The sequence below is a fragment of the Oncorhynchus keta genome, chromosome 18, assembly GCF_023373465.1.
Source record: "Oncorhynchus keta strain PuntledgeMale-10-30-2019 chromosome 18, Oket_V2, whole genome shotgun sequence".
NCBI classification, from domain to species: domain Eukaryota; kingdom Metazoa; phylum Chordata; class Actinopteri; order Salmoniformes; family Salmonidae; genus Oncorhynchus; species Oncorhynchus keta.
This window is the reverse complement of record NC_068438.1, coordinates 12,769,002-12,795,110: the sequence shown is the minus strand read 5'-3', so window position 1 is coordinate 12,795,110 and position 26,109 is coordinate 12,769,002. Positions and strand designations below refer to the sequence as shown.

The 26,109-nt window shown below is 42.9% G+C and overlaps 3 protein-coding genes across 7 annotated transcripts in view; all 3 read left to right on the top strand.

The window, feature by feature from the left end:
- Window positions 1-9,872, top strand: part of LOC118397292 (sodium/calcium exchanger 1-like) — a 115,083-nt gene extending 105,211 nt beyond the window's left edge. For both annotated transcript variants that reach the window (XM_035791911.2, XM_052467424.1), the window contains one exon: window positions 1,240-9,872. In XM_035791911.2, coding sequence (XP_035647804.1) covers window positions 1,240-1,616 — 377 coding nt within the window. In that variant the 3' untranslated portion in view covers window positions 1,617-9,872. The remainder of the gene's footprint in view (window positions 1-1,239) is intronic.
- A 1,895-nt stretch (window positions 9,873-11,767) lies between these two features.
- LOC118397290 (serine/arginine-rich splicing factor 7-like) lies at window positions 11,768-16,975 on the top strand. 2 transcript variants are annotated; one of them, XM_035791909.2, is made up of 8 exons: window positions 11,768-11,980; window positions 12,525-12,756; window positions 12,962-13,144; window positions 13,597-13,677; window positions 13,767-13,808; window positions 14,019-14,063; window positions 14,180-14,272; window positions 16,519-16,975. In XM_035791909.2, exons 2-8 carry the CDS (start codon window positions 12,533-12,535, stop codon window positions 16,568-16,570), a joined length of 720 nt encoding a protein of 239 aa, XP_035647802.1. In that variant the 5' UTR covers window positions 11,768-11,980; window positions 12,525-12,532; the 3' UTR covers window positions 16,571-16,975. The 2 variants fall into 2 exon arrangements, with proteins under 2 accessions (XP_035647802.1, XP_035647803.1); XM_035791910.2 differs by having other exon boundaries at window positions 14,786-16,975.
- A 599-nt stretch (window positions 16,976-17,574) lies between these two features.
- On the top strand, window positions 17,575-25,981 carry LOC118397289 (heterogeneous nuclear ribonucleoprotein L-like). Of its 3 annotated transcripts, none has more exons than XM_052467422.1 (14): window positions 17,575-17,732; window positions 19,047-19,165; window positions 19,540-19,777; window positions 19,873-19,960; window positions 20,293-20,387; window positions 20,488-20,560; window positions 23,400-23,435; window positions 23,880-23,948; window positions 24,247-24,518; window positions 24,614-24,735; window positions 24,882-25,083; window positions 25,184-25,241; window positions 25,329-25,436; window positions 25,538-25,981. In XM_052467422.1, exons 1-14 carry the CDS (start codon window positions 17,586-17,588, stop codon window positions 25,594-25,596), a joined length of 1,686 nt encoding a protein of 561 aa, XP_052323382.1. In that variant the 5' UTR covers window positions 17,575-17,585; the 3' UTR covers window positions 25,597-25,981. The 3 variants fall into 3 exon arrangements, with proteins under 3 accessions (XP_052323382.1, XP_052323381.1, XP_052323383.1); XM_052467421.1 differs by having other exon boundaries at window positions 23,877-23,948; XM_052467423.1 differs by lacking the exon at window positions 23,400-23,435 and having other exon boundaries at window positions 23,877-23,948.
- The last annotated feature ends 128 nt before the right edge of the window (window positions 25,982-26,109 follow it).

Below are 26,109 nucleotides of genomic sequence, written 5' to 3'. Positions count from 1 at the left end.
TCGTTTGGATTTTCAGCTGAAGTGATACGTCTTCCATATCAGATTCAGAAGATCGTACACGACAGACACCTTTGGCTCTTTCTTCTAAATGGTCAGTATTGCCAGCTCTAGTCTGTGAAAGTCAGAACAGAATCTTCCAAACAATTCACCGTCTCCTTCCCCCCCTGTCTCTTGTGCCAGCAGAAAACAATAATTCTGTGGTATTTACCATTTACCACTTAGCACACCGACAGTATTGTTTAACAATCTCTGCTAGCAAATAAAACTAAATCATAGAGAATTTATTAGTTACAAACGTATGTGGCATACAGTGGATTGGGATTATATGCCCCCCTGCCTCTCTCTGTAGGTGGGCAATCACTCCCCCACGGTGGCCCATGTTCATGGAGGCACCATCTGCCCCAAAGGAGACCCACTTCTTCATCCATGACCGTCCATCCTCCTCTGGGCAAACAGCACCAAATGTGGCCTTGGTGGCATCCAAAACACCTCGAATGACAACACAAAAAAACAATTACACAAAAGTATTTCTGACAAACTAAATGATCTCCAATATGAATAATGATTCAACATTACACAAGAATAAAGCTTATAAAGAGGAACAACTTACCAATGGCATGAGAGTGCTCAAGTGTATGTTGTCCGACCAGGAGATTGACTGGCTTCCTTCCCATCCTCCAACAAGCGTACGTAGACAATCTCACATTAGGTGTTGGATATATATCAGTGTCTCCGTCTATTAGAAAGGCAAGATGCTTCGCGGCTTTCAGATTCGCTGACAGGCGCTCTTTCATTATGTCAGCAATTTGACCGATCATCTCCGCACATTTTACATCATTGTCGTATGTGGGATTAATGTCAACTCTGTTTTTGTGGTGGAGTCTGATAAGCGGCTCAAATTTGACGAAATGTTCTTCTTTCGCAATGAAGTATGCGATGTTTATCTTTATTTTCAGCTGCCCTCATTTTATGAGGGGTCAGGTATAAGGTTGCCAGTAATAGCATTACGGTTTGGGAAATTGCAGAACTTCCTGCCTTGCAGCTTGGCCAGTTAGTGAAATCCTTGTGTGACCACAACGAAATATGTTTATGGTAACAGGTGTTGTCTGTGGTTGACTTATGACAACAGTATGACTATGCTGAAAGCCGTGATGACAGCTACTTCTCTCTCACTTCTTCACTTGTCTTTCTTCTCTCTGTTCTCTCCCAACCTCCCTACCCTCCTCCCTCCCTCCTCAGACACGTTTGCCAGCAAGGTGGCGGCTACGCAGGACCAGCACGCTGACGCGTCGGTGGGCAATGTGACGGGCAGCAACGCGGTCAACGTGTTCCTGGGCATCGGGGTGGCGTGGTCGGTGGCGGCCATCTACTGGAAGGTGCAGGGCAAGGAATTCCGCGTGGACCCAGGCTCCCTGGCTTTCTCCGTCACCCTCTTCACCAGCTTCGCCTTCATCTGCATGGGCGTGCTATTGTTCCGCCGGCGGCCCTCTATCGGGGGGGAGCTGGGCGGGCCGCGGACAGCACGCATCATCACCAGCCTCTTCTTCCTGGGCCTCTGGTTCCTCTACGTCCTCTTCTCCAGCCTGGAGGCCTACTGCCACATAGAGGGCTTTTAGAGGACACATGAGAGCAGAGACAGGGCTACTAGTCAAAACACTGATATAGATTATAGTTATTATAATACACACATCTACAACAGGACAGGGCCCAGGCCAAAGGTTGGGACCTGGTCATTGTCACTGGATCACTAATACCTAAGGGATCTATAGACATACCAGATATACACACACAATTACATACAAACACATACTGAAATATGAACTGTACATATAACTACATGCATGTGCCAACAAATGCAAATGTAGTCTCTCACCAAGACAAACACACACACATACAATACTGTAACAAGGGCACCACACAGGTTGTGTGTGGCCTGGAGCCTGGATGACACCCAGTTAACATCAACCTCCTATTGCACACTCAAATGTTATACACACTCACTGGACAAACGAGGAAGAGAAGGAGAGAAAACAAAGTATTGGTCAAGGAAGTGATGAAGATGTCAAAGAAGGAAGCATGTTCAGAATGTAAACCAGCATGTTGGAAAAGAGGGAGAGCGAAAGAGAGAAAGTGACAGACAGGTGTGTAGAAACTAAGTGTTGCAGTGGCATTCTATTCATTCCAGCTGGCTGCCTAACATGATATTGGGTCCAGCTAGACTGCTTTAACTGAAGCAAAACCATGGGTTTTGCAGGGATGGCCATAGCTCTATCACCGTTGCAGCAGAGGCAAACCAGACTCAAAGTACAGTGGTGCAAAAAATACTCAATTGTCAGACTTGAGTAAAACTAAAAGTAAATGCTATACATCAAATTCCGGATATTAAACAAACCAGACCGCACAAATGTATTTTTTATGGACAGCCAGGGGCATCCTCCAAATCGTACACATAATTTACAAACGCAGTATTTGTGTTTAGTGAGTCTGCCAGATCAGAGGCAGTAGGGATGACAATGTGTTATATTGATAGGTGTGTGGAATTGGACCATATTGCTCTCCTGCCTGAGCATTCTAAATGTAACGAGTACTTTTGGGTGTCAGGGAAAAGGTATGGAAGTAAAAAATGATATATTTTCTTTAGGAATGTTGTTGAGTACAAGTCAAAGTTGTCAAAAATATAAATAGTAAGGTAGAGAACAGAACTTGTTTTTGGAGTAAGTTTTAAGTCAAAGTATTTTTACTTAGTTACTTTACACCACTGCGTAGTAGTGGAATGGGTCCATCTTCAGTCGCTATGACGGAGCACCATGAAAATGGTTGATCAATGAGTAAAATGTTTACATTTAGCAACGGGAGATACTGAGTAAAACAACAACAAAACTGAAAGCCCCAAGTTGCAGTTCTACTTTTCTATAGAGAGGTGGGAATTCCGCATGACATTAAAACAAGGTCTCAATGCGGTGTTGGTGTAAATACATGCTTATATACTATATGAGAGTAGATGTATTTAATAGAGGGACTTCTCTACAGATATGGTAGAATCGGGTGGCCAATGGGAACAGATATAATGCATGGTGTTCAGAAACTCGTCACCACTCTCCGACTTGACAGGAAAATGAATTTTGGAGATCGCTTGTGTAAGCTCCTCGACGAGACATTATTCTTTCTCATAACTACAGTCACATCCATTGAAGTTAAACAGAGCGATCCAGAGGGATTAAATATAAATTTGCCTCCTCATCTGTGGACTTCTGAATGAAGGGAAGACCAGAGTTTCTGGAGGCATCACTCTGAATAAAGAAAGTCTCACATCCAGCTCTTGAGGCTCTTCCTGTTCACATCTCACTGGACTTCAGATATTACAGTGGAGATCATAGATCTGCATTCCACTCCAGACAGTAGAGTCCTCCATCACCATCATGTTTGAGACATTGTACATTTTTATGACCTTTCGCAACCGCCATACGAGTGAAATGAGGATTTAGCAATGCAGGCACATTGATGGTGTAAATATTATTTGTTACTGTCCAAGGGTGAGTTACTATCCACTGAAGCACAGCACAAAACGACACATTCATCTCCTAGAAATATGATACTACAAGAGAGTGTATCGCTATCCAACGCTATCATTTCAAAAACAATCCGTTAATTGAATACAGGTATAAAGTCAACTTTACAAATATACTGTATCCCTTTGGCTCCACGCTTGCTCAGTGGACAGTAACTATTCATTGTACTTTGGTGGGTGTAAAGGTAAAATCAGAGAGGGGTGATGAGGTTGAGGGTAGCGTTTGTTTGGTCCAAAATATATCATATGTAAGGATATTGGTCACCTGTGTAAGACTTCAGGACCAGAAGAGTTCTGTACCGAGATGTCTATATTGTTGTTCATTCAATCGAAATCTATCAATATTTGTGAAGGGGAAAAAAACGTTGCTCGTTTGTGATGCTATATCGGAACAACTTTTAGGTGTGGAGGGCTGTAAGTCTTTGCTGTGGAATAGTGGGTAGAGATGCATGACAGAATAATATTGACAGCACGGCACCGGCATGGACAAAAATAATGATAATGATGCATGCATGGGTGGTGACACGAGAATACAGTGTGTGTGTATTTCATAGGAGAATGGTTCACATAGAGCAGGACGTCCAGACTGCAGCCAGACCTGTGAAGAGCATACAGACTGCTTCTGCTCCTCACCTGTTAACAGTAAAGGCTGCTCTGGAAATATCCCAACCCAACCCCAGCTAATTGGCCCAAAATACAGCAACACTGGGCCACCATCAGTACCTAAGACCATGGCATATAAGTTAACTTATTTTGGAGTGAGGCTTACTGTACTCTAACTTGTCCAACAGTGTTAGTTCCAAATGCTCCTATTCTTCTGGTTATTCTGGTTTCTTACCTTTTGAAATCCAAACCGCTCCGTTTACGTAACAGTGAAACTGGGAGAGATTACATTTCAACCCATGGGTTCTCATCATGTTCTAATCAGGTACTGACTGTTATGCAGTAACTACAGATCGTCGCTACAGTCATTCTGCGTCATACCCATTTATTGCCTTAAAGTCTAGTATTTAATATTTTGTTTAATTTGACTTGTCTTGCACTTTGTTGAGTATGTGTATGCTTGGAGCAGGATCACGAAACCAAATAGATTTTTGTGCAATGTGTGGAACCAGTGGCAGCTCAGAGTAATCTCTACTGCTTAGCTTAGAAAAGTGGCAGAGGTAATATACACTATACAGTGGGGCGAAAAAGTATTTAGTCAGCCACCAATTGTGCAAGTTCTCCCACTTAAAAAGATGAGAGAGGCCTGTAATTGTCATCATAGCTACACTTAAACTATGACAGACAAAATGAGAAGAAGAAAATCCAGAAAAATCACATTGTAGGATTTTTAATGAATTTATTTGCAAATTATGGTGGAAAATAAGTATTACAGGCCTCTCTCATCTTTTTAAGTGGGAGAACTTGCACAATTGGTGGCTGACTACATACATTTTTGCCCAACTGTATATACAAAAGTATGTGGACAACCCTTCAAATTAGTGGATTCGGCTATTTCAGCCACACCCGTTGCCGACAGGTGTATAAAATCGAGCACACCGCCATGCAATCTCCATAGACAAAAATTGGCAGTAGAATGGCCTTACTGAAGAGCTCAGTGACTTTCAACGTGGCACCGTCATAAGATGCCACCATTCCAACAAGTCAGTTCTAAAAAATTTTGGCCTGCTAGAGCTGCCCCGGTCAACTGTAAGTGGTGTTATTGTGAAGTGGAAACATCTAGGAGCAACAATGGCCACACAAGCTCACAGAACAGGACTGCCGAGTCCTGAAGCTCATAAAAATTATTCTGTCCTCAGTTGCAAAGCTCACTACTGAGTTCCAAACTGCCTCTGGAAGAAATGTCAGCGCAATAACTTTTTGTCGGGAAATTCATGAAATGGGTTTCCATGGCCGAGCAGCCGCACACAAGCCTAAGTTCACCATGCACAATGCCAAGCTTCGGCTGGAGTGGTGTAAAGCTTGCCACCATTGGAGCAGTGGAAACACATTCTCCGGAGTGATGAATCACGCTTCACCATCTGTTTTGGCGGATGCCATGAGAAAGCTACCTGCTCGAATGCATAGTGCCAACTGTAAAGTTTGGTGTAAAAGGAATAATGGTCTGGGGATGTTTTTCATGGTTTCGGGCTTGGCCTCTTAGTTCCAGTGAAGGGAAATCTTAGTTCTACAGCATAGAATGACATTCTAGACGATTCTGTGCTTCAGATTTTGTGGCAAAAGTTTGGGGAAGGCCCTTTCCTGTTTCAGCATGACAATGCCCCCGTGCACATAGCGAGGTCCATACAGAAATGCTTTGTCGAGATCCGTGTGGAAGAACTTGACTAGCCTGACCTCAACCCCATTGGCCACCTTTTGGGATGAATTGGAACGCCAACTGGGAGCCAGGCCTAATCGCCTAACATCAGTGCCCGACCACACTAATGCTCTTGTGGCTAAATGGAATCAGGTCTCCGCAGCAATGTTCCAACATCTAGTGGAAAGCCTTCATAGGAGGCTGTTATAACAGCAAAGGGGGGACCAACTCCATATTAATACCCATGATTTTGGAATGAGACCTTCGATGAGCATGTGTCCACATAATTTTGGTCATGTTGTGTATGATTACATATAAACTGAAATAACATCTTTATGAAAGATCCACTTAGGTATACTGTGTTTACTCTGGATTTGACTCTACTTTATAATATTTTGTTACTCCTGCCCCATTCTCAATGAGATGAAAGTGCAATAAGTAAGATAGTGGGAGATGGGGAGGGGCAGTGAACTGTTACTGTCTATGGTCCTTACACGTGGCTCAATCGCCTGACTTACTGAGTCGCTAAGAAAACATTTATAATAACAGAGGACAACAAGGCTGACACAAAATGGAGGTGTGTTTATCTCAGTATTGCCAGGTGTTCTGAGGTGGATATGGAGAGAGACTAGAACACAGCAGTGAGGCTCTGTCAATATGCTGCACAATACTAGAGACAGATGTTATGTCGTATGAGAGTTTTCCCCACTTATTTTAGAGTTCAGGATAGTTGAACTCTAGTTGAACTGTAGCGTTGTCAGTGAGTACAACCAGTGAGAATGACTAACATTTAAATATTACAAATGCAAAAAGTGGATTAATGAGTAATGACATTTTGGAAATAAAGTGAGTAAACAAACTGACCCCTTCAACTACAGATGTACTGATTCAAATAGCAACTTAATGAAATTGGAATGCACACTTAAGAATAGTTATGTATAAATATGGTTGTTGATGCTTGTATAACATACAAAGATTTCAGTTACCTTGGCCCTCCTCAGTGTTTCCTCACTAACAGTGTTAGTCAACTTTTGAAAAGCATCTTCTTATCTCTTCTTCAACAAAAAAAAATACAGAAGTGACATTTTTCTATTTTCAAATGATATTGGTAATGGTGGAAGCACCACAGATGTAGCCCCGATGGTTTAGGCAGGTGATTAAGAGGCATTTATTTATTTCTCTAATTGTCCAATTTGAAGGCAAATTTCCCCTTGAACTGTTCATTTGATGTACCACTAGCTGATGTATTATTTCTCTCCTAAATCACTGTGTCTTATGTTTTTATACTCTACATGCACATTTCTGTTGCCCAGATTATTTAAATTATTTATATTTTTTAATGATGTTTTATTGTTCAACGGCTCCTTGAAGCAAACCATTTGAACCGTTACAATGTTTCAAAGAGAGTAGTTGCAATGTGCAAAAATATAAACCTGAATCTTCTTTGAGTTCATCTTGATGGGCAGTCAACTCGGCTCACTCAGTGGGAGTAAAACACTTATTTTCTCCAGTGTTTGTTGCACCCTCTACCAACCGACATACAGTAACAGTCAAAAGTTTGGACACACCTACTCATTCAAGGGGGTTTTCTTCATTTTTACTATTTTCTACATTTGTAGAATAGTAGTGAAGACATCAAAACTATGAAATAACACATATGGAATCATGTAGTAACCAAAAAAGTGTTAAACAAATCTAAATATATATTTGAGATTCTTCAAAGTAGCCACCCTTTGTCTTGATGACATGTTTGCACACTCTTGGCATTCTCTCAAACAGCTTCATGAGGTAGTCACTTGGAATGCATTTCAATTAACAGGTGTGCCTTGTTCATTTGTGGAGTTTGAGACAATCAGTTGTGTTATGACAGGGTAAGGGTGGTATACAGAAGATAGCCCTATTTGTTAAAAGACCAAGTCCATATTATGGCAAGAACAGATCAAATAAGCACATCATTACTTTAAGACACACAGGTCAGTCAATAAGGAACATTTCAAGAACTTTTTAAAGTTTCTTCAAGTGCAGTCGCAAAAAAACATCAAGCGCTATGATGAAACTGGCTCATGAGGACTGCCACAGGAATGGAAGACCCAGAGTTATCTCTGCTGCAGAGGATAAGTTCATTGGAGTTCACTGCTTCACAGTGTTCAAGTAACAGACCCATCTCAACATCAACTGTTCAGAGGAGACTGCGTGAATTAGGCCTTCGTGGTCAAATTGCTGCAAATAAACAATTACTACAGGACACCAATAAGAAGAGACTTGCTTGGGCCAAGAAACACGAGCAATGGACATTAGACAAAATCTGTCTTTTGGTCTGATGAGTCCAAATTTGAGATTTTTGGTTCCAACCACCGTGTCTTCTTGAGACACAGAGTAGGTGAACGGATGATCTTCGTTTTTGTGGTTCTCACTGTGAAGCATGGAGGAGGAGGTGTGATGGTGATTTGCTGGTGACACTGTCAGTGATTTATTTAGAATTCAAGGCACACTTAACCAGCACGGCTACCAAAGCATTCTGCAGCGATACGCCATCCCATCATTTGTTTTCAACAGGACAATGACCCAACACACCTCCACGCTGTGTAAGGGCTATTTGACCAAGAAGGAGAGTGAGGGAGTGTTGCATCAGATGACCTGGCTTCCACAGTCATCCAACCTCAACCCAATTGAGATGGTTTGGGATGAGTTGGACCGCAGAGTGAAGGAAAAGCAGCCAACAAGTGCCCAGCATATGTAGGAACTTCAAGACTGTTGGAAAAGCATTCCAGGTGAAGCTGGTTGAGAGAATGCCAAAAGTGTGCAAAGCTGTCATCAAGGCAAAGGGTGGCTACTTTGAAGAATCTCAAATCTAAAACTATATTTTTGATTTGTTAAACACTTTTTTTTTGTTACATGATTCTCTATATGTGTTATTTCGTAGTTTTGATGTCTTCACGATTATTCTATAATGTATAAAATAGGAAAAATAAATAAAAGATATTGAATGAGTAGGTGTGTCCAAACTTTTGACTGGTACTGTATATTTAATTAATTAACGTGAAGACTATCAAGTGAGATTAGCATGTTTACATAAAAATAGTAATGGACATCGCAAGTATCTTGTCAGTTTGTTCAGCATTGTGATATATAGAATGCCATTTACATTCATTGGGTTGGTTATGATATGCCTTTTACTGAATAGAACTGTCTACAATGTTCCGTTTTTTTAATGACTTCTAGCTTTTGCCATTGCTGTAGATGAGATATCACTCCCAGATGTTTTGTGTGTGTGCAGTAAATGTCATCCTATCTGCAAATGCATGAACCCCTTGTGTGTTAGCATGGTCTCTTATGGACGTCTAGGTTTACATTTGGATCGAGTTATGTCAAAATAGTTTCTCTTCTTGTCCTGGGTGGCTGCTTGCATGGTCTGCTCACGCTTACAACGAACTGAGCAATGTCGACTTGGTCTAGCAGCAGGTGAATTGTCATTTTTTGATTACGTGTCTACAGTCTACTTATTTATTCACCAGCTACAAAAGCTGTGAATAGAAAGCCTGACTTTTCCTGTCTATGTCTGAACGCCTCTGATCATTTGGTTGTCAGTTTGTTTGAGTATGATATATCTGTGTCTGTTCGTGCCCCTCAACTTTCTGTATTGGGGTGATCCACCCCAGGTCGTGCTCTTCAATGTGTTCTTTGTGCAGTTTGATCTGTGAACCGTTTCTCTCTGACTGACATTTGTATGGAATAGTGACTGACTTGATGAAGATATGTGATATTTACATTCATTCAATACTGTAATAAATTATTTGAAAATTATATTGCATTTTTTTATCTAGGTAAAAACAAAGGAAAACTATGGCATGAGGTGTAATGTGTTTAGAAAAAACAAAGATGTAATCAACTCAAGTTGACCTTATTGAATATAGTTTATTTATTTTCAATGCTTATTGTGTCTGTGTAATCCTTTTTTATATGAGAACTTGAACGCAAGTGACAGACATTGACAACAACTTACATTACAAGTCATTGAGTAGGCTGCCATTCAAGACTTTCTCTCCTTATACAATTAACAAAAATAAAAATGCAACATGCAACAATTTCTAAGATTTTACTGAGTTACAGTTCAAATAAGGAAATGAGTCAATTGAAAACAATTCATTAAGCCCTAATCTATGGGTTTCACATGACTGGGAATACAGATAAGCATCTGTTGGTCACATACCTTTTTTAAAAAGGTAGGGGCATGGATCAAAAAACCAGTCAGTATCTGGTTTGACCTATTTGCCTCATGTAGCACGACCCATCTCCTTCTCAAAGAGTTGATTAGGCTGTTGATTGTGGCCTTTGGAATGTTGTCACACCCCTCTTCAATGGCTGTGCTCAGTTGCTGGGTATTGGCGGGAACTGGAACATGTGGTCGTACACGTCGATCCAGAGCATCCCAAACATTTTCAAAGGATGATATATCTGATGAGTATGCAGACCATGGAAGAACTGGGACATTTTCACCTTCCAGCTTCCATTTGTACAGATCCTTGCAACATAGGGCAGTGCATTATCATGCTGAAACCTGAGGTGATAATGGGCCTCAGAATCTCGTCACAGCATCTCTGCTTTCAATTGCCATCAATAAAATGCAATTGTGTTCATTGTCTATAACTTATGCCTGGCCATATCATAACCCCACCACCACCATGGGGCACTCTGTTCACAACATTGACATCAGCAAACCACTCGCCCACAAGACGCCATACACGCTGTCTGCCATCTGCTGGTACAGTTGAAACCGGGATTCATCCCGTTTAGAGCACACTTCTACAGCGTGCCAGTGGCCATCGAAGGTGAGAATTTACCCACTGAAGTCGGTTACGATGCCGAAATTCTGTCAGGTCAGATGCCCACAGATGAGGGCTCCCGAGTGGCGGTGTGGTCTAAGGCACTGCATCTCAGTGCTAGAGGCATCACTACAGACCCTGGTTTGATTCCAGGCTGTATCACAACTGGCACAATTGACCCAGCGTGTCATCTGGGTTTGGCCAGGGTAGGCCAACATTGTAAATAAGAATTTATTCTTAACTTGTCTTGCCTAGTTAAATTAAAAGATGAGATTCCCTGAGATGGTTTCTGACAGTTTGTGCAGAAACTCTTCCATTGTGAAAACCCAGTTTCATCAGCTGTCCAGGTGGCTAGTCTCAGACAGGTGAAGAAGCTGGATGTGTCGGTCCCGGGGGCCAAGATGGACATACTGCCAAATTCTCTAAAATGTATCTTGAGATTGCTTACGGTAGAGAAATTAACATTAAATTCTCTAGGAACAGCTCTGGTGGACATTCCTGCCGTCAGCATTCCAATTGCACGCTCCATTGGATATCGCCAACTTCCACGAATTATATAACAATTAGGGAGAACCCTAATTAATTTTGCATAATTAAACCAACAAGTCAAAGTTCCAGGGGTCAAGTAAGCGATGGCTGTGGCATTGTGTTGTGTGACAAAACTCCACATTTTAGAGTGGTCTTTTACTGTCACCAGCACAAGGTTCACATGTGTAATGATCATGCTGTTTAATAAGCTTCTTGATATGCCACACCTGTCAGGTAGATGGATTCTCTTATTAAATAGAAATGCTCACGAACAGGATGTAAACAAATTTGTGCTCCAAATTTGAGACAAATAAGCTTGGTATGCATATGAAACATTTCTGGGATATTTTATAACAGCTCATGAAACAGTTTACATTTTTTTGTTCAGTATATCTCAATCTCAAAAATAATTAAATATATGGAGATTGTAGGTATAAAATCAAGACTTCTCTCAAATCTGTATGGAAGATTGGGGGCAAGGCGATGGTCAGTTGCCAAGGCCGATAATAACCATCATAACCAATGTGAAGAAAAACACATGACCTCACTGTAGCCGGGCACGTTACTGCGCAAGTGCATTCTTGCACGGGTTGTCTGACAGAACAGCGAATAGGTCTGTTTCCTAGTGAAGAATTTGAAATCCAGTAAAATAAGTAATCAAAATAAGAAATACTTTAAGATTGAATACGTTTCGCCCATGTTTTATTTCTGTAAATTGAGCGGACACTGATAAATTAATCGCGGAACTGTTTGGGGATAAAGGTAATCGCACGGACGCCATTGTTTACTTGAGCAAGCTCGTTGGATAACGTTGTTTCTAGCTAGCTAGCTACATTGTCTCTGGTTAATTTGAGTATGGCACTAGCGATAAAATTGTTAGCAACACAGTATAATAAGGAGGAAGCATTGTCAGTGAGATAGTGAGCAACGGGCTATTGTCGTCTACCAATATTTAACTAAAACAGCGAGTGCAGAAATGGTGCATATTCATTACGCCGATTCTGTTGCAAAACGTTTCGTAAACGGAAGCCAATTGTACGAAACGGGGCGGGACCTACCTGAATTTGTCCAATATGAACTCTCGTTTAGCTGTTAGCTTCCGTTTGGTTCTTAAACGGATTCCGTAATGAATACACCCCTGACTAGCTCGTTTTCTTGCTTGTATTTATAGCTGACGTTAGCCAGCTAGGTTATTTATATTAGTAGCTAGCTTCATACTCTCAAGCACAGGTCAATTTTCCTATGTATACTTTTCAACCAACTTTAGCTAGTTAGCTGGTTCACGGTGTCTCCCTCTTTCCTCCAGGTGGGGAGATGTCATACCACTCGTCTTCTCGCAGCTCTTCTCGTAACACCGATTGCAAGGTCTATGTTGGCGACTTAGGCAACGGTGCTGCCAAGGGTGAGCTAGAGCGGGCGTTCAGTTACTATGGCCCTTTACGCACGGTTTGGGTGGCCAGGAACCCCCCAGGTTTTGCATTTGTGGAGTATGAGGATGCCCGTGATGCAGAGGACGCAGTTAAAGGCATGGATGGAAAGTGAGTAACTTTATATTTATCTGCACATTTCACAGCCCATAATGTTGTCACATCAGTTTATATATATTTTGGTTGAAGTGGTGTTTTCAGTTTTGGGATATTAATTGTGATTCAGGCATTACTCTTGCAGACTTTGCCCAGTATTACACAATATTTTCTTTCTTACCCTGTTATCACTAAACTCTGCCCTCTTTCCCTACCTCAGGGTGCTGTGCGGCTCTCGGATCCGTGTGGAGCTGTCCACTGGCATGTCACGGAAGACCAAACATGGCCGCCCCAGCCGCCGCCACTTTGACCCTCAAGACCGCTGCTACCAGTGTGGGGACAGGGGCCACTATGCCTACGACTGCTACCGTTTTAGCAAGAGGGGAGGAGGTCGTCGGAGCAGGTATTCTACTTGCCCAATGTCTGCTTCTGATATACTGCCAGTAGCAGTCATAATTCTGCATAAGTCAGGTGATGTAGTTTTCCCCTTATGCAACATTGTTCTTATTACTTCAAAGTATCATTTGGTATGAGAAAAATGGAACTGTATTATGTCGAGAAAAACTATGACACACAGACAATTTGCTGACCTGGTTGGATTCATCTCTACTGCTGAGGGGCAATGCTGTCCTCTTTGTTTCACTACTGCGGTTACATATTAGAGCAGGGGTTCTTAAACCTTTTCAGCTCGAGACCCAAATGCGAAATTGACTCCTCCCGTGACCCAAATCGTCTTCCAATCCAAATTAAGAGGAAATAGTGTGTGGTTATAAGATGTATTCTCATAACTCCCGACCAACCTTTCACAGAAAAACCCTGTATTAGAGACATCAAAGCCTGTTTCTTGTATTCCAGATCACGCTCTCGCTCCCGGTCTCGTTCCGTCTCCAGGTCACGTGGCAGCCGCTATCGATCCCGCTCCCGCAGCAATGACCGGTAAGTCAACAGGGTTTCTCCTCCTGCTTTTCTACTGTCATTCAAACCTCTCCCTGTGGTGATACTGGTCTCTCTCTTCTACAAAACAGCAGCAGGCACCGCTCCCCATCTTATCCCAAACGTAGGAAGAGGTAAGAGTCTACGGGTAATTTTGCATGCTGATGACGTTTCTTTTTTTCTTTTTTATTGGTTTCATAGGAAGTATAGTTTCATTTGCATTCTGGGCAAACCTGTTTGATCATACCTTTTGTTCCTGCAAATGTATTCCTATGATTGTTTTAATTTATCTATTGGCTTCAAAACATGTAATTTGCTTGAAACACTTCACCCTTCTATAATAGGTCTGGTTCCCCTGTGCGGTCAAAGTCCAGGACCTCTGTTAGGAGGTAAGCCATTTTGGAATAACAGTTGCACAATACTTTCCTTTGAAAGCTGACCTGTCTCTTGATCCCATCTAGGTTGGTGCCAGCGCTTGAGCCCCCATGTTTTTTTTGTGTTACAGTCGTTCCCGTTCTCGGTCAGGGTCCCGGGCCAGAGGGCGTTCTGCGTCTCGCTCTCGCTCCAGATCCCGCTCTCCCAGCCATAAGAGGAATAGGTAAGATTTCTTCCTCGTCAACCCATACCTTCAAAGCTGTTACTGCACTGTGTAAATGCCATGACTTAGCCCATATTGTACAATACTGCTAATTATACTTAATTTGGAATATTGTTTTGCAAATGTGCTGGAAGCCTCCCTTCTCCCCCCACCTATTTAAATCATAAAATCACATTTTTCAAAGATGAGTCCACACATTCACTCAGCTTAAGTATATTGCCATATGTTAGACAGGGCTAGGTGTGATCAGGTAAGTAGTGGGTAGCTGCCCCCTCAACCTCAGACCAGCCTCCACCCGAAGTCTGCTGAGTCGACCTTCCAGAACGCACAGAGCGACAACTCATCAGAGAGATGGCTGCTGCAGGAGATGGGGCCAGGGATGGGGAGTGAAAATAAATAGTCAGGGACTCTAACGCACCCCAAGCTAGAGTGAGGAACACTGCCCCACCCCCAAACCCCCACCCCTCTTTATCTTTTACAAATACCTGATTTTAATGTTCTTTTCTCTTGGAGGTCCCTCTCCTAGAATGACCAGGCCAGACCTTGATTAGCTTCAGAGAGTCGCACACAGAGCTGATGAGCCTATACTCCGAGACAGAGGGGCTGTTTGGGTGACGGCTGGGGGGAGCGGGGCTCTTCTCTTTTCTCTTCTCCCTCAGATCCAGCCTCAATTTGATTAGCTTCAGAGGGCGAGAGAACCTCAAAAACCCAAAAGAGAAATCTGTCGTGATCAGACTCCAGTGACTAATCGCATCAGGCCTTTTTTTAAAGAGAGAGTGTGGGGAGTCGACTGACTGCACAAGCACTTACCAGGGTCATCCCTTGCGGTGTTAACGTCCTCCCGGAGGGTGACAAGGGCTGACAAGAAATCAGCCTACACCACGCTGGTTAAAGAGGTCGTCCGACGCACGTTTTGACGAGACACATCCATCCTACGCGCGCACACACAGTTGTTCCACCCACCCCACTCCCTCCCAGAACCCACGCACCACAGACCTGAACGCTGAGCCGAGTTCAGTCGACCAGTTAAGGCCCCCTCCCTACAGAGCCCGGCCTCTTGCTTAGCTTCTGAGAGGGTGAGAAAGGAGAGCTGACGAGAGATCAGACTTCAAGACCCTCCGAGTGTGTCTTCGAGTTCTAGCATCCGTCGCTTCTCTGTACATGTTGTTTCTGCCACTGTCTCCAAAGGTAACGAAAACCCAAGAGTCAATGTCATTCATGATCAGAACGCAGACGTATAGTCTGATACTCCCTAACATACTGTACACTAACATTCAACTATACAGAGCATGCACTGTCAGAATCCACAGGTGTATGTGTGTGTGTTTCTGTCTGGGTGGGTGTATGAGTGTTTAGTATTTGGAATACATTACATATTATCCTGGGTGTAGTGATAGTGTTTTAGGGAGCATGTAGCTGATTTACTTACCTTGATGGTGGCTTATGCTGTATATTAGGTCAACCTATTTGAATGTTTGCGCTGTTCCCTTTGGTTTTAAGTAACTGTCTGCACATAGTTTACCATATCAAGGTAGGATTCTAAAGACTTGGGCTTTTGCCATTTATTTGGTCAGTATTTGTTTTGGGTGCCATTTGTAAAGTTCTGGTCTTTTGTCTATTTGTGTGAAAATGCAAGGGAGGATTTTAGCACCTCAAACCCCCTTTAAAACATCCTAGTCTCTCAACACCCAGCTCCTCCATTTACTTGACCTCTGGAACTTTCACTTGTTGGCTTAATTATGCTAAATTAATTAGGGTTCTCCCTACATGTTATATCATTTGTGGAAGTTGGCGATATCCAATGAAGCTGTAATGTGTTGTATTTATAAAGTATGAAAGTGACTTGACCAAGGCAAACTGGTTGTAGTGGGACAGAGTTCATTATGGGCCAGCAGTGTTGGAGCTGTGATTGGTTCTGAGATGGGTGCCGGGTTAGTTATTGAGAGGACATGCTGGGACAAGATGGGTGCCGGGCTAGTTATTGAGTGGACATGCTGGGACAAGATGGGTGCCGGGCTAGTTATTGAGTGGACATGCTGGGACAAGATGGGTGCCGGGCTAGTTATTGAGTGGACATGCTGGGACAAGATGGGTGCCGGGCTAGTTATTGAGTGGACATGCTGGGACAAGATGGGTGCCGGTCTAGTTATTGAGTGGACATGCTGGGACAAGATGGGTGCCGGGCTAGTTATTGAGTGGACATGCTGTGTCTGCCCTGTACTTACACCTCTCTCTGTCTGTTTCAGTCGTTCCAGATCTCCAAGCCAGAAAAAAAGCCCCACCCCAAGCGACGATTGATTTGAAGACTAAACTCGTCCCCATCCCCCTCCAACCAACTGGCTTTAGCCTTGCAGCTATTTGTTTTGTCATTGTTCCCTGCATTGATTAGAATCTACCCCTTCCTTTTCTGATGCTGTGTAATTACTCTACAGGATTAGCTTTATATCTAACCCTGCATGCCTTACATGATGTCACATTCCTAAAATGTCTCTCCCGTATGTCCAATTTTTTTAATTTAGCAAAACAGTTCAAATATCTAATTTCAGAAGTGGGATTTGTGAACCAGAACTTTGTATTTGTTCTTATTTCCTATACTATATTCAGTGTGGCATTGTGTTCAAGAGCTGTAACAGATGTACTTGAAGTTTTGCTTTCCCTGGCTTATGACAGTAGCAGATTTTGGAATAAATCTTGACACGTTAATTCAGTGTTTTTGTTTTACACGTTGAGAACATATACAGACTGTGTCTTACATGGAGATGTTTTATCGTGAAAAGGGAAATTACATGATATACTTCCCATCTACAATGGTTTGCAGTCAATTTGCTTTCATTTTCAAACTTATCACGTTTGGAAGATTTGTTGACATGTGGCCAACACCGTCATTCATGGTTATTTACTTATAGCCCATTGTCAAGATGGGACTCTCAATCATGGCCTGATGTGATACAGCCTGGATTCGAACCAGGAACTGCAGTGACGCCTCTTGCATTGAGATGCATTGCCTGGTGCATGTCATCTTGGCTCTCCTTTCAACCTTCCTAATTACAATCCATTATCAAAAAGATGAAACTACCTAGATCACTCACCTGAACTGAAATTGTATTGACTGTCGAAATAAAATTGTTAATCTTGTTTACTTTATTTTTACAGATAAGTGCTCAATACAGTAGTAGTGGGTTGATCTCTGACAAGAAGATATTCAGAAAGGCTTGTTTTGTGCAATTTAACTGGTCGTAGGTTGATGAATACATAATTGACGTGCCTTTTAGGCCAATTGGAAACCGTAGCGGACTCTTCAAGGCGGGCCCATATGTGTGACTGTTCAGGACTTTCCCGTCCATTTCACACCGTCACCGCTACCAACCTTTTTAACTGGGACAACATGGCTATGGCAGGCCGTTATTACGAAGGCGGCAGGGCAACGAAAAGACTAAAAACCAACGACGGAATGGCAACGGTAAATAATTAATGCTGATATAATCTGCGTTAACAATTAAATGAATTTAAACGCATGAATTGAAATGTAATCTTTAGTTGTAAAAAAAACAATTTCAGACTCATGACGCGGCGTTACGAAAATGGATTGCACCCAGTAACGTTAGCCCGCTCTCCCGTGTTCCACGATGTTAAACAAAACCACAAGTATTTTTCTTGTAGAATAACTTTCAGTCTATTTTATGTTTAGCTTAAATTATTTCCAGTAAACATGCCGCTATATAGCTTGTTGAAACTGGCTAGCTAGTTCGGTTAATATTTTTTCCAACCATTGTCTAGCTAACGCTAGCTAGCCTTTTTTTTCTTTTAAATGAATGGGAGTGTTCAATGCAGGCCACGCCATATCTTGTGGTAGCGTAACGTTATTGCTTTGTTCTAGCCTAGTGGCTTCGTTTTGCCAGGCTCGAACCAACGAACACGAGTCGGGTGTTAACTTCGTCTCGGGCCTAACTCCCGTGCCAATGTATCCAACAAACACCGACGTCTCGGGCATAACCACTTAAATAAACTGATCTAGAATCATTATTGACAGGTTCATTGATTTAGCGGGTAACTAACGTTAGCTAGCGAGCGAATTAATTCGCTACTTCTCGAATATGCATAGCCTTCTGAGACCACGTTCTCGTAATATTATGGATAACAAAATACATTTCCTCATTAATATTCCCCGAATGTTTTGCTGACTAGTTACCCCTATTTCATGACATGTTGGTAGGTAGTTCATATTTCCAGCCAGACTAAATTCAACTCCATTGTGAAGGAAGTTTGTTTAACTCCAGCAATGGAGTTAAGTAGAAAGCAGGCTACGTCGATTCGCCAAGGTCAATACTTCAAACCATTTAAATTGAAACGCATACCGTGTACCAATGTTTGGTCTCTGTGGTTGCATGCCTTTGTTTGCCGAAATCCATACATTTTAATAAAACATCAAATACAACCACTGGTTTTCGTTGCGATTCAATTGGCACATGCGCAAACAGTCGGTGGTTGTATTTGATTAACGTTTATTGGGAGTGGATTTCAGCAAACAAAGGCACCTAACTGCAGAGGACACAAGGTAAGCGTTTCATAATTTACAGTTTCGATGTATTGACCATGGACGAATTGATGTAGTCTGTGCTGAATTACACAACGTTTGGTATCTGCTCAACTCCATTGGTGGAGTTCATAAACGTATTTTACCATGTTGAGTTTCTTCAGCTTGCCTCCTGCTATGAGCTGACCAGGAAACATGAGTTTATTGCTTGAATTTAGTTTACCCATTGTTTTTTTGCAGGAAGGCTATGATGACCCACATAAGACCCTTCCCTCTCCAGTTGTGCATGTGAGGGGTTTGGTGGATGGCATTACAGAAGCTGACCTTGTGGAGGCCCTGCAGGAGTTTGGAGCTATTAGGTGATGAATATGGACATTAATTGACCATCTGCTTTAAAAATAAATAAATAAATTCTCTCATGATGGCTAAAGCAGACTGGTACCTTGACTACTTCGCTTACAATGCACATATTTCATGGTCCAATTTTGCTCCACGCAAACACAATCCAACCATTTTATAGTTAGCCATTACTGGTTTAACATTACCCATATTTACCTTTGCAGAGCTTCTGTTCTAACACTTCTATAACACTTGATTCAACTCATGTTCCAGATGAGTAGCTATAATCCAAGCTGAAACAAAAGCCTGCTCACCCAGAAGCAATACAGAGGAGCAAAGCAAATAAAGAAACTTTGTTATGCATCCTTTATTAATATAACCTTTTTGTTTGCAGCTATGTGGTTGTTATGCCCAAGAAGCGTCAGGCCTTGGTTGAGTATGAGGATTTGAATGGGTCTTGCACTGCTGTGACGTATGCGAATGACAACCAGATCTACATTTCCGGGCACCCAGCCTTTGTCAACTACTCCACCAGCCAGAAGATCTCCCGGCCAGGCGACCCGGACGATTCTAGAAGTGTCAACAATGTGCTACTTCTCACCATCATGAACCCAATCTACCCCGTTACCACGGTAAAGTGCTTGGCCACCTTTACCCAACCTGTTGATTCTGTTGTGCTGTGTACTTCAATATGATTTCTGATCATTTGAATGACTTATGTCTACAGGATGTCCTCTACACTGTCTGCAATAACTGCGGCCCTGTCCAGAGGATTGTTATCTTTCGGAAGAATGGTGTTCAGGCCATGGTGGAATATCCTTTACTGCAAAATACATTTTTCAAAATGACTTATTTTGTGAATCATTTGAATGCCCGCAGGTAAGCCTTGGTGAAACTAAGACTGCTGGAATTTTAAGTTGACATACTGTTTACATAACAAATCAGGAAACCAGCAGTCTGGAACATGTCATTTGTTTGTAGCACATGCTGTGTGTGATTAACCAGATGTATTTTTACTAGCACAAAGAGACTTGTAAACAAGGGCTTGTGCAATAAGCTCCGGAATTACTAGAACGTGTTATGGTGTCTGTGCGACGTACTGTTCTCAGAACTAGTCTGCATGACCTTTCCTTGACTCTCAACACATTTGATTCAGTGCAGAGTGCACAGAGGGCGAAGGCCTCCCTCAATGGGGCAGACATCTACTCTGGTTGCTGCACACTCAAGATCGAATATGCCAAGGTAGAGGAACATGCACATTCATAGCCCCGAACAGCTTCTAGTGTTCCATGATATGGACTTGAAAAAATGCTTTGGAATTAATTTGTATATTCTCCCACAGCCAACTCGTCTCAATGTGTTCAAGAATGACCAGGACACTTGGGACTACACCAACCCCAACCTGAGTGGTCAAGGTAACGTACACAGCCATCTGTGGTCCTTGCTGACACTACCAGCACCCTTACTGCCACTGTGGGGGATGGAAGGGGGGTTGGATGGTAGACCTTCAGGGGTAATGCCACTGAGCACAGGAAATGCTCCTTTAACCAGATCAATGTTCACAGGGCTGGGTTGGTATCTTTCTCTCCAGCTGTTATATTGGTTTAGCAAATTACAGTTAACTCTTACATGGGGCTCCATTTCAGTGGCATTATGACTGAAGTGCTGGTGTGGTCTTCTGGTGATGCACCGTCCGTCACACAGCCAAACACGCTAGGGATGCAAGGAGCAGCTGAATGGCCAGATATTCTTCACTAGAGACTGCAGTTGTTGCTCAAGGCTTATAGTTGCACACCTAATATAAAACAGGATGCGCCCTTGCTTGGAACACCCCGGAGTAAACTCCTTAACCTCAACCCTGTGCTATCAGATCTAAAGATATGTGGTCACTAAGTGTACCAACTCAAAGTCCTGCAGCTTTTCTAGTTTGGCGACAACTGACTCGTAGTAAAAACTACCTGACGACAGTCATTTGTTCCTCATTAAATGTGAGATAAGGAATTGTTCTAGGATGTTGCTCATAAATCTCGCTGCTGATCCATTAAGCTCTTACTTTCTTGTCTGAATACCTGCTTTATGGTGCCTCGGCAAAGTCTACTAGACGGTGTTGTGCCTGTGTAACAAATATATTGAGTGCTCTGTTTTTGCCATGGCAATCAATCTGATGCACTGCCCATGGATACATCAAGTTGTAAGACTAGACAGTCTGAGCAAAAATACCTTCCTGTTTACCCACTTGAGTCTCTTGTGAAGCTTGCTCTACCAACAGCCAATTGCTCCTTTCATTCCCAGTGTACTCGTCAATGTATAGATCTGTACATCTATACAGGCTACTTTAAGCATTGAACATAAACAGCCACTCTAGCTTCTCGTCGGAACACGTTGGAGCAACACATTTCCATATATGCATCGGAGACACATTGTTGCCGTCATCAACACTACTCCCAACACTACTCCTGCCGTCAACACTACTCTCAACACCACTTCAACCTCCACCGCTCCTACTTCAATAAGGACACATCCACTTTCTGTACCAAACAGAAGGAACACTTAGGAAATTGGGGATGGATAGACTGCAAGACCATGGCAGCAGACATGCTTTGATAAACTGACATTCCCCCCTCCCCAATCCATCTCCTTCGTGCCGCAACAACATAGCTCCAAAGTCACGAAGACATCCCCTATACCTTTTCTATGGCATGACACATTTTCCATGGGGAGTTTTGGTTGCTGGTACATTGGCACTAAGCTGTGCCTTCCACACCCTCCCAATTTTGAGACCCCAGCAAGACATGCCTGACACATTGAAACATGCCATCACCCAGACCTCACCTGCAAGTCATCACCTTACTGTTGACACGGAAGCTTTTTGACTGATATACATCCACAGGAGACCCACCTTATAAAGACAACATCCAGAGACCCGTAGTGACGCGCATGTTCACACAAACACAAAACAGATGAACCATACTGATACAAACCAGTTGCTCAAGACTACACAGTCCTGTCCTGTTCTCTGTACCTGCCTGCCTTTGGTGGTGCAGGTGGTTTTGCTCTCTTGTGCCCTGCTCCTGATGTTTAACACATCAAACACTACTCAAAACCTCCGCTCCTGTGGCTGCACTGACTCCATAGATGATTCGCACCGTCACTGTCAGGCTGTAGCCAGTCACATGGGAAGGAATAACAACAGACAACTGATGAAGACACTACAGACATGAACAAGCATACGCACATTCAGACAGACCACATTTTTCTCCTCATATATGCATACCTCATGGAGTCGGGTGTTCTGTTTTGCCTCTTTCCCCCCCTCCTTTCCTCCCTATACTGTTTTTGCAACATGCATCCCTGTTTAGTTTCTCCATCTTTTTCTGAATGCAGCTCTCTTGTGGAAATTTGACTTTTTTAGTTCCTGTGTAACACCTTCCATGTGACGCAGGTCTGGCAATTTGCGCCTAATGAGGACCCAGGTCTGATATGTTCCAAATGGCTGCTTTGCGGCCTGCCATTGGCAAGGGGTGTGTTCGATAAGGCACTTGGAGAGTGGACTACCGACCACAATGGAAATTGCCACAAAAAGGCCAGAAATCCAACCAAAGGTGGAAATGTTCTTCCAAAGGGGAGTGGAGTAAAAGATGAAAAGGATTTAAATGAAAACGGAGAGAAGTAATGGACCAACTGCCAAATAACAGCAAATGTCTCCAGCCTCAATCTTTGTCCTTCAATATATCCATGCTGTAAGTAAACTGATCCCCAGTTTGTTACACAACACACATTCCCATTTCTTACACTTGGGATTTCTTCAAAAAGATTGTCCTCAAAGTTGTTTCTTTTTTTTTTTTTTTTTTTTTGTATTTATATGGCATTCCACTCCCTCTGTTTCCAGTGCCACCATATTTCAAAGGTGGCCTTGTAGTGCATTCCCTGTGGGTATTTTGTCCACCGTTGAAGACGTATCTGAATAAAGCTGGTGTTTGGGTGGCTCTCCACTAGGAGGCTATATGTATTCTTTTCACTTTTCGAGACTTGTAGACAGATTTGAAATGTGACGCTTTCTTGTTTTAACCTAGTTACAATATGAAGATAATGGACTGTGAATGTATTGAAATAGTTTACATTGTAGAATGTTGAAGCAGTCAAATTTGTCGAATGCGCCAGTGATGTTTTTCTTAATTTCTCAACTATCCATGTGTAGGTGAGTGTGTTTAATCTGGCCTGAATTTAATGTGTATGAGATGTGTACCTGTACAGATGCAGAAGCTGATGGCAATGGGAGCAATGCTGGAGGTGTGTTTGCAAACTTACGTTGGCTTCATTCTCACCCACCTCATTCTCCCTTCTACCATATGCTAACAGATTTCAATTGGAGGATGTAGCTCGCTTTCAGGATTCTTAGCGTTTAATTCATTCTTAGCTGTTGTAAAGACAGTTTGTTTACACTGAACTCAAGAAAAAAAATCACCTTTGGCATCTGAATACCATGACTGAACCAATAGACAGTACTATGTAGATTTTATTTTTTGGTCTTGTTGGTGTTGTTAATATTCAGTAGTTATTTTACACTTAGTGTGCTTTCTCTAGATGTGTTTTTCTTGTGTGCTATCCTTAATTCTAATTGAACATCCGCTACTGTGCTGCATTGTAATGTCTCCTGTTTCTTGCCAATTTATCTATTGCTCTTCTCTCTTCCCCTCTTTTTTTCTGCCTCCTGCCTTTATCACCTCTCAGAAGATGGGAGTGCCAACCCCAACAAGCGTGTGAGGGCACCGGCCCTGCTGGGAGACCACCCTCCAGAGTACGGTAAGGCTCTTAGGCCCAGGGGGGAGACACGTGCTGGCTGGCCTTTGTAGTGCTCTCCTCACACTAAATTCACCTGCGAGGTGCAGATGGTGGGTTAAAAATGGGTGCCCCACAGTGGCAGCGAAGTGGTGCGGTGTAGTCAATTTTCTTAGCTCATCTGGTAATGGAATGTGCCACCCTTTTATCAAAACCAGATGTTTTTACACATGGTGAGGTTAACCTCTTTCTTTGGACATCTATCCTTTGTTCCAATCAAGCCATGTTCCCTGTATGATATTGTGGTCCCTTGTGTTTCTAGCGGGTGGTTACCATGGATATGATGAAAGCGGCTATGGCCCCCCACCACCCCCACATTACAGCGAGGGCCGTCGCATGGGTCCTCCCATGAGGGGACGAGGGGGGGCACACAGCTACGGCGGGGGACCTGGCTACGGGCCCCCCCCTCCACCCCCTGGCGAGTACAGTGCCCACGCAGACTCCCCTGTAGTCATGGTCTACGGTTTGGAGCCTGCCAAGATGAACGCCGACAAAGTGTTTAATGTTTTCTGTCTCTATGGCAATGTGGAGCGGGTAAGTGTGGAGGGAAAGGTGGCAAGCCATTGCAGTTATTTCAATAAGATGCTGCTGCTATTGAGTTACCCTGTGCATCTGGTCCCCTACCTCAGGTGAAGTTTATGAAGAGTAAGCCAGGAGCAGCCATGGTGGAGATGGGAGACTGTTACGCTGTAGACCGGGCCATCACTCACCTCAACAACAACTTCCTTTTTGGACAGAAGCTCAGCGTCTGGTAAGATGTTTATCGGAAACGCCTGTTCATTCAGTGCCTTGTCATTTAAAGTTGGTGCTTAATCTTATTCGCTGCCTCTTGCCATAATAAGTGACTGTTCTGTGAGGCTTGTACAAGTTCAGTCTAATGCTCTTTTCCCTTTGCAGTGTGTCCAAACAGCAGGCCATCATGCCTGGTCAGTCTTACGAGCTGGAGGACGGCAGCACCAGCTTCAAGGACTTCCACGGCTCCCGCAACAACCGCTTCACCTCCCCAGAGCAGGCTGCCAAGAACCGCATTCAGCACCCAAGCAATGTCCTGCACTTCTTCAACGCCCAGCCAGACTCATCCGTTGAGATTTTCACTCAGGTGAGTCCCAAAGCACATCGGGAAACCACTTCATGTATGGAGCAGTGAAATAAAGACCAACATGCCTACAAAAGTAATCAAATGATTGTTTTCTTTTCAGATCTGTGAAGATGTTGGTGTCAAAGCCCCTGCAAATATCAAACTTTTCACAGGAAAGAGTAAGTGTACACTTGAGCTTCATTTTGGAACTACATACTCTTGTATGAATGACAGTGGTACTAAACTGAATTGGACTGTCTTATCAGGTGCAGGTCCAGGTGAGCGCAGCTCGTCAGGGCTGTTGGAGTGGGAGTCCATCAACGACGCCATGGAGGCCTTGTCCATGATAAACCACTACCAGATGAAGAACGCAAGTAAGTGTTTGAAATCGAAGCCTATATTAAAAAGAACACTGTTTTATTCAAGTGGTGATGGCTATTTTTAGTTTTCTAACCCTTTCTGTCTTTCTCTTCAGCTGGCCCATACCCATACACCCTCAAGCTGTGCTTTTCTACCGCTCAGCATGCAACCTAAATGGCCTCCAGGATCATGGATAATGTTCCACAAACTGTCATCCCTACAGTCTTCACCCCTATTTTGACCTTGTGTGTTTTAGGCCGTTAGTGAGTTTGTCCGCAGTCATATCGATTTGTCTTAATTCTTTGATATTGAGCTCATAAAAGCAAGAACTGGTAAATCACATATAATTTGAATTGTTTTTATGCCTGATGGATAAACAAGGAAAAGCTTTTGTATTGTTTCACATCTTTTGTTACCCCCCCCCCTTTTTTTTTTATTGCTGCTTACCATTTGTCTGTATTTAGAGGAAGGAGAGTTTCTTTAGTTGTGAGAAATACAACTCGATTTCAAGTAGTGCATCTTTTGTTACAGCCCTCAATAAATAAACCTCTTTATGCCAGTTAACAACTTTGTATTATCATTTCACTGAATAACCAACACAACTACAGTAATAATTATAATTGAATCTAGTATTTGTTCCGTTATTAAACTATTCCGTTAATAAGGGCTAGAAAAGCGACCCTATCC